Source organism: Ovis canadensis, chromosome 10 (assembly GCF_042477335.2).
Source record: "Ovis canadensis isolate MfBH-ARS-UI-01 breed Bighorn chromosome 10, ARS-UI_OviCan_v2, whole genome shotgun sequence".
Classification (NCBI taxonomy): domain Eukaryota; kingdom Metazoa; phylum Chordata; class Mammalia; order Artiodactyla; family Bovidae; genus Ovis; species Ovis canadensis.
Window position 1 is genome coordinate 41,915,706 of NC_091254.1, and position 15,295 is coordinate 41,931,000.

Genomic DNA, 15,295 nt, shown 5'->3' on the forward strand with positions numbered 1-15,295 from the left:
ATTTTAATCCAATGAGACAGCAGAGGCATAGAGAATTTAAGTAACTTGCTCAAGTCACCACAGTAAGCACGGAAATCAGGACCTGAATTTAGCCAGCAGCCTGCTTTCACTACACTGAGTACAGCACTAAATAAAGGATAGTTATCACTATTCTGATGGAGAAAGGGACTCTTTGTGTCCAGCTTTAGGAATATGAAAAATGAAGGCCTCTCATTTCTCAGATGGATCTGGAATCAAATGTCTTTCTTGGCCATTTAGCAGGATAAGTTAATTAGTCTCAGTTACGGGAAGAACAGATTAGAAAAAATTGTCAAAAATAAATTTAATACAAATTACATAGCTTGGGAAATTTTTCGCATGTGCTTAAATTTCTTCTTTGTGTTCTTAGTGGTCCTTGAAAGTTAATTACACAAGCTTTTTTGAGATACAGAACTAATCTATTACTTGAAAAATAAATGGCAAGGGCAACTTTCAGTCTATGCATGGCTTTGACCATTTATATTTGGGATCAAAATTCATGTTACGTGATTTATACGTGCTGTTGCAACTAGATATTAATAGTTTAAGTGTTTTAAAATATTTTAGTTGTTTTTAAAATGGATGTTTCTTTATAAACATTGTGCTTTCCTCCAAAAAATGATCAAATTAATTATCTTCAACCTCTAAGTCAGTTAGCTAGTGAGAGTCTTCTTTGCAAATAAAGAAATTAAAGGATGGCATACTACACCAGTTTGGACAATCAACAGCAGTGAACCACCTCATTCCTTGCTATATTTGCGTAAGCGTAAATGTCTTATCTTAGGAAATTTTTCCTAAGCTTTCTTTATATGAAATTCAAACAAAGATGAGGAAGATAATTTTATTATTTGGGTTTTTTTTTTCAATCCTGTGTCATGGTTTGGTTGTATGTAGCAGAAAAAATTCAATGATTATTACAATCAATGAGGTTTAGTATTTTAGGGCTAATACCTATACATAGGAAAATTTGAAAATAGCTACAAGGATAGCATTTACAAGTTTTCTTGTTGAAGTAGGAAAAACAAAGAGACATTGTTTAAATAAAATGTGAACTATAAAAAGTAAGTAATGGATAAAGATCCAGGAAAAAAGTATTTCAAAGTCAGATATTATTTCTCAGAAAGCTAAGTCTCAGGAAAAATTCTTGTTTGGTTATGTTGTAGTTACAAAAATATTAAACTATTAAAACTATGTATTTAAAGTATTGTAGTAGAGGATAAAAATAAATTCCAATAAAGAACAAAACCTAATTAAGTATTTCTCTGCCTTCATCCATTTTTTCCAAAGAAGAAAACAGTTATGTTCCTCTAGCCACTAGGGCTTCCCATTTGTAATGATGTTAATAAAACACCTCAAATGCTTGTCATTATTTAAAACTCACATCACTTGATCCTCAGAACAGCCCAGAGGCAGAGCACGTATTGTATTTTCTCTGTTTTGGCAGTTTTATTCTTTTATCCATTCATTTACCTGTGATGTACTAGCATAACAATAGCTAACATTAATTCACAACTTGCTATGTACCAGACACGCTTTCAAGTATTTCACACATATAAACTCCCTACAATCTATTGAGTGCAAAATTACTTATTTCTGGTTTTACAGATGAGGCAACCGAAATACAAAGAAGAAATGTTTATTTATAGTCCCACTGCTAGTGAGTGGTACAGCCTGACTTTGAACCCATTACTGTAGCTCCAGAGCTCACATTTTTAATCACTCTTCTCCTCTCTTGGCATGGTAGCTATAAAAACCCATTATTACTATGATCTGATGAAGTAGACAAGCAGAGAAGCACATGGGAAAAAGTATTGTTTATTCAACAAAGATTTATTGAATACTCACTCTGATTCAAACACTGTGCTAGGTATTTGGTGGGAAATTAATCAGACCTCCTCTTTACCCTCCTAGGGCTTACAGTTTAACATAGAAGTTGCTCATTAAACAAATTACAATAATTATGCAAGACAAATGTTTTGCTAGAGGAAATATAAGAATTCACAGAAACATCTGCCAGGAGTGGTGAAGGGCTTCCCAGAGGCAGTGGTGATTAAGCTGATATTTAACAAGTGAGTTGGCTTATCTACCTTGAGTCTGTCTAACCTAAATTCTAGTCTTTTTCATCTAGACAATATAAATAGAACAGAAACAAGAAGGCTATAATATCAAATACAGTATGATTTACAAAATGCAAGAGTCTACATGGGTCTGCTAATAAATTTGAAAAACTTCATGTAATAGACAATGTAATAACATTTTTTGTCAAAATTCGCTCAGTAGTTACTTATCAAAATAGACCGTAAACCAATAGGAGAAATCTTTAAAGTTATCAAACCACCTCTAACAGTCAAACAGTTTTGTCTATGGGTTCTTTGAGATTTTCAAAAAATGGATAATTTTCATGCAATATAAATTTTCTATATCTTATTTACAAAGATGCACAACTTCCATATGTATTTTATGAAACCAATGTTTTCTTGACACAAAATAGGACAAAAAAATGAATATGAATTCAAAAAGACCAAAGAAATTCTTCCCAAAATGAAAATCAAGAAAATTAAAAGGAACCACTTCCCACAACCATGTACAGTTGGTCTCAAGAATACAAGGATAGTTTAATAATTATGAATCTATTACTACAGTTCATTGATAAGATTAGTTATCAAAAGGGCATTTGGCAAATTCCAACCTTCATTATGATAAATAATCTTAAAAACTAGAAAGGTACTTTGATAATACAGAAGTGCATGATTGGTTTAACATGGTAAGATTAATGTAATTTATAAATTAAGCAATTAAAGAAGAAAAATTTGATCATCTTAATACATGGAGAAAATATATTCAGTAAAATTCGGCATCCTTTCATATAAAAATTTTCTTATCAAAAGAAAAACTGCATGATTTAGAAAAATAAAACTCAGTACATTCAGCATCATGGTTAAATGATAAAATACTGGAAGCACTCTCCTCAAAATCAGAAGTAGAATCAGGCAGAATGTCTTTTCTTCCCACCCCTGACTGGAGGCCTAGCTTATTTATAAGGAAAATAAAAGAAAGGAAAGTATGAGAAATGGTAAAGAAACAAAATTACCATTTGTTCCCTGTGTAAGAGTACAAAGACAATCCCCCCAAAATATATAAAATTGATCAAAGGCTTACAAATATTTATGGAAACATCAATTTAAAAAATCAATTGAATTACTATGTGCAAGTAACAGGACTAAGAAAATGTAATTTTATGAAAGAATCTTATTTAAAACAAGCTTCAAAATTATAAAGTGGCTAGCATACTTTCAATAAGTGCTGTAAGTGGCCATGTCTGGGCCATAGGAACCCTGCAAAACAGCTGGGTTGTAGTGGTTAATTCCTTCCTGCAGTTAGAACCCCATTTCCTTGTCTTCACAGGTGTCTGTCTTCAGTAGGGCTAACAGGATCCCAAACCCATTATCCAGCTGACCAAAGACTGTGATAGAACAGACCTTTGCTGAGATTTAGACTGGAGAGGTTGTGGGCGTGAGACTGGGCCAAGATACAAAGAGAAATATGGAGGAAGAAAGAAGTAACTGAGAAGAATCAGGAGATCTTAGCACTCTCAGTTGCTGTGTGATCCTAATCAAGCAACTTGTTCTCTTTAGGAATTATTTTTATAAAATTCGACCAACAAGGCCTACCGCACAGAATTACTAAGAAGAGAAAAATGAAGTAGTCCATATGAAAGTATCATACACAGGCTGTTGTGCTTAATATTCTGTCATCAGATGTTAGGTTTTCCTGAATAAAATGCAGTGCCTAACTTCTCAAAAAAAAGAGGCTGTGTTACAACAGCCACCATAACAGTACTTAAGGGGCTTTCATGTAGCACCCTATTGAAACAGGTGCCAGCATCATCCTCATTTTATAAATTAACCCACAGTGGTTATTCCTCTAGGTACCTGTCAAACTGTCCACACCCACCAGCAGAAATAGGCATTATCAGTAGAAGAATGTAGTACTTATTGGCCAACTCATTGGTCAACTCTCTGTATTGCCAGCACCCCTGACTGCCTGTGCAATGTGTTCTAATTTGTCAGTGTTTTTTTCCCCAATTTAATAACTTTCATACCTTTTAAAATCACTGTGCATGTGAATTAAGACAAGACCCCATTAGATTCTTCATGGTCTTTTCTCAAGGGTAGAATGTATACATATTCTTCTATGTCCTTTAAACTCTTCTCAAAAAATAAGTAAGTAAATAAATAAATAAACTCAGTTTTGAGTTAGTAAATTTCTGTTAAAAGATCAAATGGGGAATTCTTCCCAAAATGTAAATATGTAATATTATTACTAGCACAGCATATCATTATTCTCATCACTGTTTTTCTTTTCCCCACAGTAGAATTTCTATAAGCATCAAGAATAAGAAAACTATAATTTCCATGCAGAATATTTAAAGATTCTGCTCAGACTTGGCATGCTCCTTTGTACTCACATTCCATTGGCCAAATATGCCAGGCACAAAGAAGTGTTCACTAGAAGTTAGAGGTATTCTTTTATAGGTGATTAAATTTAGATTTGAAGAAATTAAGTCAAAGTTTATATAGTCAGTATTTGACAGTGCTAGATTTACACATAAGCCAGTGTATTCTAGATTTATTATTTTCCACCCTGAAGAACAACCTGATGAGCAGTGACTAAACTTTTAGTTAAGTGAAAAATTCACATTTCCAACCTTTTCTTCTGAAAACATTGGTCCTTTTTCCAGAAGCAATAAATCAGGACAGGACACTGCAGTAGAGGCTTCTAGGTAACTTACATAAGGCACGTAGACACAGAGAGATGTGGCAGACTTCCAGGTGATGGAAAGAATTAGTGAAGGAAAACTTGACTCCAATAAGAATTAATCTAACATTTCAGGAAAAAAAACTCATTCTGTATTTGAAAAGTTTAAGATTCTCTTTATGCTGACCACTTTACTTCACTCGTTTTCCTTCTACACCTAACCTTTGGAAATAAAATTTTATAATTTGTTCCCTGCTGTTACAAAATATAAGTCTTCCCTAGAGGCTCAGTCAGTAAAGAGTCTGTCTACAATTCAGGACACCCAGTTTCAATTCCTGGAGAAGGAAATGGCAACCCACTTCCGTATTCTTGCCTGGAGAATTCCATGGACAGAGGAGCCTAGTGGGCTACATAGTCCATTGGCTCACAAAGAGTCAGACAGGACTGAGTGACTAACACTTTCACTTTCATTACAAAATATATAAATTGAGATCTTAAAGTTTAAAAGTACTGTGGCTCTAAATGAGCCACCTCTTATTTCAAGTTTTTAACAAACTTTTGGTTTTGTTTTTTAAAAAGTTTTAAAATATGTGGCAATATAGTACTATGTATTACCTTGATAGTTTAAACATATTTGCTTATATTTACAAGTTCACAGGCATTACCAGGGTTGATCTTACTGAGCCTAAGTATAAATATCTCTGGAAAAATAATTACTATTTAGGAATATTCTCACATTTTATGTTAGCTTTCAAAACAGTCCTGGTTTTTTAAAAATGTGTTTTTATTAAATAATTCATTTGAATTATTAAGAATAATTCTTTATACGTGTAAAATTTGTTTAAAAATGTTTTCTACAGAATTCTATAAACCTGAAGAGTAATCTTTTAGAAAAATCATCAGAAGGAGGGAATTTGTGAAAATAAAACTGGAAACATTCAGAATCTTGATGGTGTGCCAAACCAAATGTCAACTGGAGCTCGGCCAAAAACTCAAGTGAGTAGCTTTCTTACAGAATATTCCGGGTGTAGTGCCGTGCCCCACTCATGCAGTGAAGAGAGTGCCATACTTGAACATTCTCTTACTTTTTGTGTTTTAAGTTAAACATAAAGGTTAACTTTCTTTTTATTGTAACATGATTTGTAATGAAAAACATATATAGTTAATATTTATAAAATTGCAAAAAAATGCATTCTGTGATTTTAAGATAAATTGGTACTCCATTGTGATATGTAGAGTTATAGCAGTGGATTGTATACACTTCAATTAATTTAATTATTAACAAAAATTCCTGATGCAGTTGAAGATTTCCTTGAAATACTATTATAAAGCTTTTTCTCTAATAAGATAGTACACATCTCTGTGATCAGCATTCCAGCAAAGAGGCATCAGACTGGGGAATACATCTGTAAAACATCACTTATGAACACTAAGTTCACTTTATTTAAATAATTGTCTTTGCTCTACCAAGCTAAATAATTCCCAGGAATTTGTTTTTGCTGTTGTGTTTGTTATATTTTTAATAAATAAAAAATTGACTAGCCTTTTTATAGATATTTTACAGTTTTTAATCTTTATAACTTAAATTTCTAAACTTTTGTCACATTTTCTATTTGAATCCAAAAGTAGATCTTCATAAAATTCTGAACAGTATTGGGATATAGAGGGATATTAGGGATAACATGTAAGAGTTAATAGGGTTGTTTATGGTTTTGGATTTTATGATTCACTGGTTGCTTTACAAAGTAAAAGAGTAACAATAATTTTGCAAGTAAACATAAGGGAAAATATGTGTCTGACAGGAAGCAGCAGAAATTTTTAAATTATTGCAAAAGAGATAATTTAAGAGATTAATTACCAAAGTCTGGTCAGGGTTAGATAGGACACTGAGAGATGAACTCTCCAGGTCAGTAGGTGCCCAGTATGGTACTGGAGATCACTGGAGATAAAACTTCAGAAAGAATGAAGGGATGGAGCCAAAGCAAAAACAATACCCAGTTGTGGGTGTGACTGGTGATAGAAGCAAGGTCCAATGCTGTAAAGAGCAATATTGCATAAGAACCTGGAATGTTAGGTCCATGAATCAAGGCAAATTGGAAGTGGTCAAACAGGAGATGGCAAGAGTGAACGTCGACATTCTAGGAATCAACGAGCTAAAATGGACTGGAATGGATGAATTTAACTCAGATGACCATTATATCTACTACTGTGGGCAGGAATCCCTTAGAAGAATTGGAGTAGCCATCATGGTCAACAAAAGGGTCTGAAATGCAATACTTGGAGGCAATCTCCAAAACGACAGAATGATCTCTGTTCATTTCCAAGGCAAATCCAAGCCTATGCCCCGACCAGTAATGCTGAAGAAGCTGAAGTTGAACGGTTCTATGAAGACCTACAAGACCTTTTAGAACTAACACCAAAAAAAGATGTCCTTTATCATTATAGGGGATTGGAATGCACAAGTAGGAAGTCAAGAACACCTGGAGTAACAGACAGATTTGGCCTTGGAGTACAGAATAAGCAGGGCAAAAGCTAATAGAGTTTTGACAAGAGAATGCACTGGTCATAGCAAACACCCTCTTCCAAAAACACAAGAGAAGACTCTACACATGTACATCACCAGATGGTCAACACTGAAATCAGACTGATAATATTCTTTGCAGCCAAAGATAGAGAAGCTCTATACAGTCAGCAAAAATAAGACCGGGAGCTGACTGTGGCTCAGATCATGAACTCCTTATTGCCAAATTCAGATTAAATTTAAGAAAGTGGGGAAAATCATTAGACCATTCAGGTATGACCTAAATCAAATCCCTTATAGTTATAAAGTGGAAGTAAGGAATAGATTTATGGGATTAGATCTGATAGATAGAGTGCCTGATGAACTATGGAATGAGGTTCGTGATTTTGTACAGGAGACAAAGATCAAGACCATCCTCAAGAAAGAGAAATGCAAAAAGGCAAAATGGCTGTCTGAGGAGGCCTAACAAAGAGCTATGAAAAGAAGAGAAGTAAAAAGCAAAGGAGAAAAGGAAAGATACAGGCATCTGAATGTAGGGTTCCAAAGAATAGCAAGGAGAGATAAGAAAGCCTTCCTCAGAGATCAGTGCAAAGAAATAGAGGAAAACAATAGAATGGGAAAGACTAGAGATACCTTCATGAAAATTAGAGATACCAAGGGAACATTTCATGCAAAGATGGGCTCGATAAAGGACAGAAATGGTATGGACCTAACAGAAGCAGAAAATATTACGAAGAGGTGGCAAGAATACACAGAAGAACTGTACAAAAAAATATCTTCATGACCCAGATAATTCCAATGGTGTGATCACTCACCTAGAGCCAGACATCCTGGAATGTGAAGTCAAGTGGGCCTTAGGGATCATCACTACAAACAAAGCTAGTTGAGGTGATGGAATTCCAATTGAGCTGTTTCAAATCCTGAAAGATGATGCTGTGAAAGTGCTGCCCTCAATATGCCAGCAAATTTGGAAAACTCAGCAGTGGCCATAGGACTGGAAAAGGTCAGTTTTCATTCCAGTCTCAAAGAAAGGCAATACCAAAGAATGCTCAAAATACTGCACAATTGCACTCATCTCACATGCTGGTAAAGTAATGCTCGAAATTCTCCAAGGCAGGCTTTAGCAAGAACCGTGAACTTCCAGATGTTCAAGCTGGTTTTAGAAAAGGCAGAAGAACCAGAGATCAAATTGCCAGCATTCGTTGGATCATTGAAAAAGCAAGAGTTCCAGAAACCATCTGTTTCTGTTTTATTGACTATACCAAAGCTTTTGACTGTGTGGATCACAATAAACTGTTGAAAATTCTGAAAGAGATGAGAATACCAGACCACCTGACCAGACTCTTTAGAAACCTGTATGCAGGTCAGGGAGCAACAGTTAGAACTGGACATGGAACAACAGATGGGTTCCAAATAGGAAAAGGAGTACGTTAAGGCTGTATATTGTCACCCTGCTTATTTAACTTATATGCAGAGTACATCATGAGAAACGCTGGGCTGGATGAATTACAAGCTGGAATCAAGATTGCTGGGAGAAATATCAATCACCTCAAATATGCAGATGATACCACCCTTTTGGCAGAAAGTGAAGAGGAACTAAAGAGCCTCTTGATGAAAGTGAAAAAGGAAGGTGAAAAAGTTGGCTTAAAGCTCAACATTCAGAAACTAAGAATATGGCATCTGGTCCCATCACTTCATGACAAATAAATGGGGAAACAGAGGAAACAGTGGCTGGCTTTAGTTTTTTGGGCTCCAAAATCACTGCAGATGGTGATTGTAGCCAAGAAATTAAAAAGATGCTTACTCCTTGGAAGGAAAGTTATGACCAACCTAGATAGTATATTCAAAAGCAGAGACATTACTTTGTCAGCACAGGTCCATCTAGTCAAGGCTATGGTTTTTGCAGTAGTCATGTATGGATGTGAGAGTTGAACTATAAAGAAAGCTGAGCACCATAGAATTGATGCTTTTGAACTGTGGTGTTGGAGAAGACTCTTGAGAGTCCCTTGGACTGTAAAGAGATCCAACCAGTCCATCCTAAAGGAGATTAGTCCTGGGTGTTCATTGGAAGGACTGATGTTGAAGCTGAAGCTCCAATACTTTGGCCGCCTGATGCAAAGAACTGACTCCTTGGAAAAGACCTTATGCTGGGAAAGATTGAGGGCATGAGGAGAAGGGGATGACAGAGGATGAGATGGTTGGATGGCATCACTGACTTAATGGACGTCAGTTTGGGTGGACTCTGGGAATTGGTGATGGACAGGGAGATCTGGCGTGGTGCGGTTCATGGGGTCGAAAAAAGTCAGGCATGACTGAGCGTAAACTGAACTAAGCAACTATAAGATGGTTGCCCAGCAAAATCTTTACCCTTTGAAGAGGACTGCAGCCACAGCCAGACTCCAGCTTGACAGAGAATAGGCAGAGGGAGAAAACATCCATCTCTCTCCCTCCCAGCTTCTACCTTTTTTCTTTCTATATTGAACTCATCAGGAAACCAAGAGGGAAGGGCACTCACTTAATGTGTTCTTAAGCAATTGTGTCCCACAAAGGAAGACGGAAAAGAGCAGAGAGTGATTTAGAAGGTCAAAGAGAAAGTGTTCAGCACACATTAAAATGAGATTTGTCAGCTCCTATTATTAAATGTGTAATATGTTCCTGTCCCAGTGCTAACCTTTTCACACACATTGCCTTTTTAATCCATACAGCAACCCTACAACGTAGATTGTTACCTCCATTGTTTAAGGAAAGAAACCTAATTTTCACAACAACTCATAGCAGTCTGTGGGATATGTATTAATGTTATCCTCGTTTCACAGATGAGCAAACCAAGGTCTTTGAAAAGCAAATAACTTAACCAAAGGGGCAAACCAATACCTGAGTCTGAGTTTTCATGCTCTTTGCCTTTCTGCCACATCATTTGTTGCCTTGGGAATTTTGTAATGCCTTTGGGGAAAAATTGCATATTACTAAGTGAAAGAAGCCAATCTGAAAAAGCCACATACTGTGTAATTTCAACAACATGACTTTCTGGAATAGGCACAACTATGGAGCCTGTTAAAAGATCAGTTGTTGCTAGGGGTTAGGGAGGAGAGAGGGGTGAATAGGTAGAGCACAGAGGATCTTTAGGGCAGAGAAACTATTCTGTACGATACTATAATGGTGGATACATGGCATTTTACATTTCTCAAAACCCATAAAATTTACAGCAAGGGTGAACTCTAAGGTAAACAATGGACTTTAGACGATGATGTGTCAGTGTGTGTGTGTGTGTGTGTGTGTGTGTGTGTGTGTGTGTGTGTGCGCGCTCAGTCACTCAGTCGTGTCCGACTTTGTAACACCGGGGACTGTAGCCCATCAGGCTCCTTTCTCCATGGGATTTCCCAGGCAAGAATACTAACGTGAGTTGCCATTTTCTTCTCCAGGAGATCTTCCCTGGAGTAGGACCCAGGAATCAAACCTGCATCTCTTGCATCTCCTGCACTGACAGGCAGATTCTTTATCACTGTGCCACCTGGGAAGCCCTGATGTGTCAGTGCAGGTTCAAGTGTAATAAAGGTACCCCTCTGATGGGGGAGACTCTGTATGTGTGTGGGCTCCATCAGTGAGTATATGGGAAATCTCTGTACTTTCTACACAGTTTTCCTGTGAACCTAAAACTGCTTGAAAAAATATTTTTAATAAACAATTTTAATTTAAAAAAGAAAAGAAAAATATAGCACATGTTTAATTATGTTTACTGTGATCCACATTTTGTTTCTTTTTGATGAAGAATGACTGATAGAGAATATCAAACTGTTTCTCAAGCTTTCTTAGAGCATTTCTCAGCCCAAGAAGAAAGGATTTATTACAAATCTATTGATTTTCTTTTTTTAAGATTAACAATGGACGTTAAAAAGGAGAAAGCCATTATCTTTAATGTGATGCTATAATCCATTGGGTTGTTACCTTTTAAGGGAATGTAATTTATTAAAGAGGCATTTGGGACCCATCTTAGCTGATTTTCTAATGTTTCTTTTCTTTTTTTTTTTTTCATTCTGGTTACTTTGTTTTTACAGTAAGCTCTTAATTATCCCGGGACAGGTAATTTATTTCCATTAGCTAATTTAGGACAGGGACAGGATAACTTTATAAGCTATTAAGTAAGAAATCTGAGATTATTTCATATTTTGACCCATTCAGAACAATATATAATTTGAGTCCTTAGCCAGTTCTCACTGACATAGGTGGTGGAGAAAAGGAATACATAGCCTCAGATATTAATAGTGGGATTTATATTGCCTCTGAAAAATCTTTCTCTGTTTTCTTTTGTTCACCATCAATATGTGCCATAGGCATTCCTTCCAAGTTTACATATAAGTGGGCAGCATGCAAACAGGGATCAGTTGGGCAGAAGAACTTTTTTTGCTGTTTTACCTGTGAATCTTTGAGTAGATAAACAAGTTTCTGAAAACTTTCGCTGCTGTTTTCCTTTTCTAGGTAATACTTTCTAAAGAGTCAACTCACTTCTGTTTCCTCTGAATATGTCATGAACTCAGAGGCCCCCATAAAAGAGGAAGTTTGCCAGTGGCTAGATCTTTTCCAAGATAGGAGACAAATCCTTCCACAGAGATTTATGTCAATGCAATGGACATTCATTCATCTGACTTACTGTAATCTTACTTTCTCAGGCTAGGCTGCAAAACACAGTTTTACTCATAAAGATGTGCCAGATTCACTATGCTGTGGAATATGTCTGAGGAATGGGTCCTCATTTCTAAATGTAGCCCTGGCTGCCAAATATTGAGGGCAAGGCCTCTGCCAGCCCGAGGCAGGTTTCCCACGAGGCTGTGCAAAGGATGAAGGATCAAGATGTCTAACCCTTTATTGCTTGTCAAGACTTCTATATACTTTTAGTAGAACATTTCCAAAGTTTGGAATATGGGCCTCTACCTTCATCGGACTATTTCTGTCTACTCATCTCAGTTGTCATTTGCCTAGGGGGAAAATGAAGAAAGCTGTTCGTGGTAGCTGTCAGTATAAGTGAGACACCAGAACTGCTCAGGGCTTAAACTGAGCATAAACATCCTCAACAGTCAGATATCTCAGTCTGAAGTTGGGTCAGAGCTGCACATACAGATGATATGCCCTGTGCAAGTGTCACCTTTTTAAATTGGCACAAAGGTATCTTCTGCGCCCCAATTTGTGAGTCCTTGAGACGGTGAATGCCAGCCAGAGAGGATATTTTTTTTTCCTAATTTTTATGAAAACATCATATGGGCTAGTGCAGACTGTGACCTGACTAAGGGGACAGTCCAGGTTTGGTTGACAGAAACAGAAAATCCAGGGACCAGATTATAAATTGAGATAGCCAGGTTGCCAAGACTAAGAATGGTATTTAAAAGAAAGCAAAGCCATACAGCAACCAGTTGAAATTCTGGGGCTATTCTGGATCTCTATTCTCACCTTACGTGAGCAGGTCAAGCCCATTTCTGAAGCCAGTGACTCACAAGCAGCTTCTGATTTATGCATAATTCCCAGACTTGTGGGTGAGTGGAAGGGACAGGACAGGGTGATGCATGGAGGTATATTCTGGGCAGGGAAGTATGGGTGGGGTGTGGTGTGGTCTAGCCAGCACCATTGGGTCTGTTCTCCATAACCAGTATCTACATCCTCATCTCCCTCCTGAGCCCGAGGCACTTGCGCCTGACTGGATGTCTTGGCATCTTAAACTGCATGTTCTGGTGCACCTCAAACTCAGTCTTGAGTTTTACTGTCTTCTATTAATATCATAGTGAAAGACACTTTCAGTCAACTCATCATTCAGCCAGAAACCTGGAGTCACCCTAGTTTTGTTCTTCTCTCTTAAATTTACATTCCTTGCCACCATGTCCTTTCCAGCCTGCATTTCGAATGAAGTGTTAACTCATCTCCTTTGCATCCCTAATGCTACTGCTCTGATTCAGCTATCTGTCATCTGAAATGCAGCCTACTAACTAATCTTTGGGGGCTTCCCAGGTGGCGCTAGTGGTAAAGAACCCACCTGCTAATGCAGGAGACTCAAGAGATGTGAGTTTGATTTCTGGGTTGGGAAGATTCCCTGGAGGAGGGCATGGCAACCCACTCCTGTATTCTTGCCTGGAGAATCCCATGGACAGAGGAGCCTGGTGGGCTATGGTCCATAGGATCTCAAAGAATTAGATATGACTGAAGTGACTTAACATGCATATGAATTGGTCTTTGGTATCATATACCCCTCATCCATTATCTAAAATGCAAACAGAGTGACCTTTTAAAAAGTTAAATCATGTTGATGTATGGCAAAACCAATACAATATTGTAAAGTAATTAGCCTCCAATTAAAATAAATTTAAATTAAAAATAAATAAATAAAAATTAAAAAAATACAAAACATAAAAAATTAAATCTGATCATGTCTTTGTTCTTTGGGAAAATCCTTCTATGTCCTCAGTCTTTTGGGCTGGTGGGGTGGGGGGTAGAAACTCAAATTTCTGTGCATGTTAGACCAAGTACTTTAGGATTTAGCCCTGCCTGCTTCTTGTGTGTCTCTCTCTTTTTTGTCTACTCCATCTTTTACTCAATATTCCTGCCACATCAAATTACTTTGGGATTCTTTATTCTTCATGCTTGAATCATTCATGCCTTTAACTTAAAATTCTGTCTTCAACACATTGATTCCCTTTGCTAGGTTCTCAATACTCAGTCTATAGGAAGAGTCCTGTTCTTCTAGCAGTTGTCACATTAATGTTACTTATGTATTTCTTTGTTTTTCCTTTCACCAACCTTGAGGCAGTTTGAAGTCCAGACTGTGTCACTCGTCTCAGTAACCTAAGTGCTTACTTAGCACAGTAACTGAAAATTATAGGCCTTCATTAAATGTTCAGATTGTAGTATATTCTAATTATTTCAGTAGGGTCTCTATTCTACTGTGGAGTAATAGGAGGAGTTGCTACTCAGATACATTTAGGCTAATGTTTTGGCAAAGTTTTAATACTAGAAAGGAAGATGTATATACATTCACACCACAAAAACTTTTGGGTTTCATGATGTTAAAAATTGAAGCGTTGTCATGGTGGAGACTTTCAATCTAGGAGACATTTCTAGAGGAATTTTTTCCCACCCAGGTCAGATTTCTGGTCACCCCCTCTTTTTTTCCCTCTGAGAGAACTGGGGTTTGGGTATCTTGCTACCTTTTCCACTGCCACCTTCTTTATTTTCAACTGTTACATCTTTCAGTCCTTGACGAATGAGAAAGTATCTTGCAAGGATGACTGTTTGCAAGTTTTCTAAGGGTTTCCATTGGAAGTTGTGAGGTAATGAGCAAAGGGGCTCCACATAAAATCCTCCTTTGAATACTTTTTCTTTTTCCCAAAAGAACGTTGGAAGGAGATAAGACAGGTGGTGGGTCTCATATAATGTTTATCTATACTTTGGAGGCCACCTGTATTCAGTGAATCTCCTGGAAGCTAACAAGCTAAGCAAGAATTAAGAAATAGCTGGGGGCTGTGTAGGAGCTGGGATGGTACAGGGGCTAGAGATTTGATATGATCCTGTGCCTTAGTTGGAGGAGACATAGCAACAGAAATGGAAGTGAGGAGAAGCCTCAGTTGATGACACTCCAGGTGATATCCAGCCTCTCCTTCCTTCCTCCCTGCCATCATTTCTAGCATAACTACTCCATGGATCTTTGCTTTGGTCTGCAGTGGGGGAGTTCTGAGGATTTTTGCATGGTCAAAGGAATGATGAGAAGGACGTGTGAAACATAGCCTCATAGCAGCGGCTATGGGGAAGCAGAGTTATTTTGGCCACCAGACTAAGGTAGTAATTCCCAGGGACTCTCTGTATGTAAATAGTGGTCCGGCAGATGTACAGTAGATGCTCATTATTGTTCTTAAAAAAGTAACACCCTAGAGACTAAGACACTAGTAGTTATGCTGTATTTCATGATTAACTATGACTAACTATTCTAGGTCCTTCCTTTTTGTCCCCTGCGGATTTAGA

The 15,295-nt window shown here is 37.2% G+C and overlaps 1 protein-coding gene across 4 annotated transcripts in view; it reads left to right on the forward strand.

Annotated features, from left to right (window-relative positions):
- The window catches only part of STARD13 (StAR related lipid transfer domain containing 13), a 505,433-nt gene that overhangs the window by 116,993 nt on the left and 373,145 nt on the right, over positions 1 to 15,295 (forward strand). For all 4 annotated transcript variants that reach the window (XM_069601576.1, XM_069601578.1, XM_069601575.1 and 1 more), the window contains exon 2: positions 5,637 to 5,772. In XM_069601576.1, coding sequence (XP_069457677.1) covers positions 5,743 to 5,772 — 30 coding nt within the window. In that variant the 5' untranslated portion in view covers positions 5,637 to 5,742. The remainder of the gene's footprint in view (positions 1 to 5,636; positions 5,773 to 15,295) is intronic.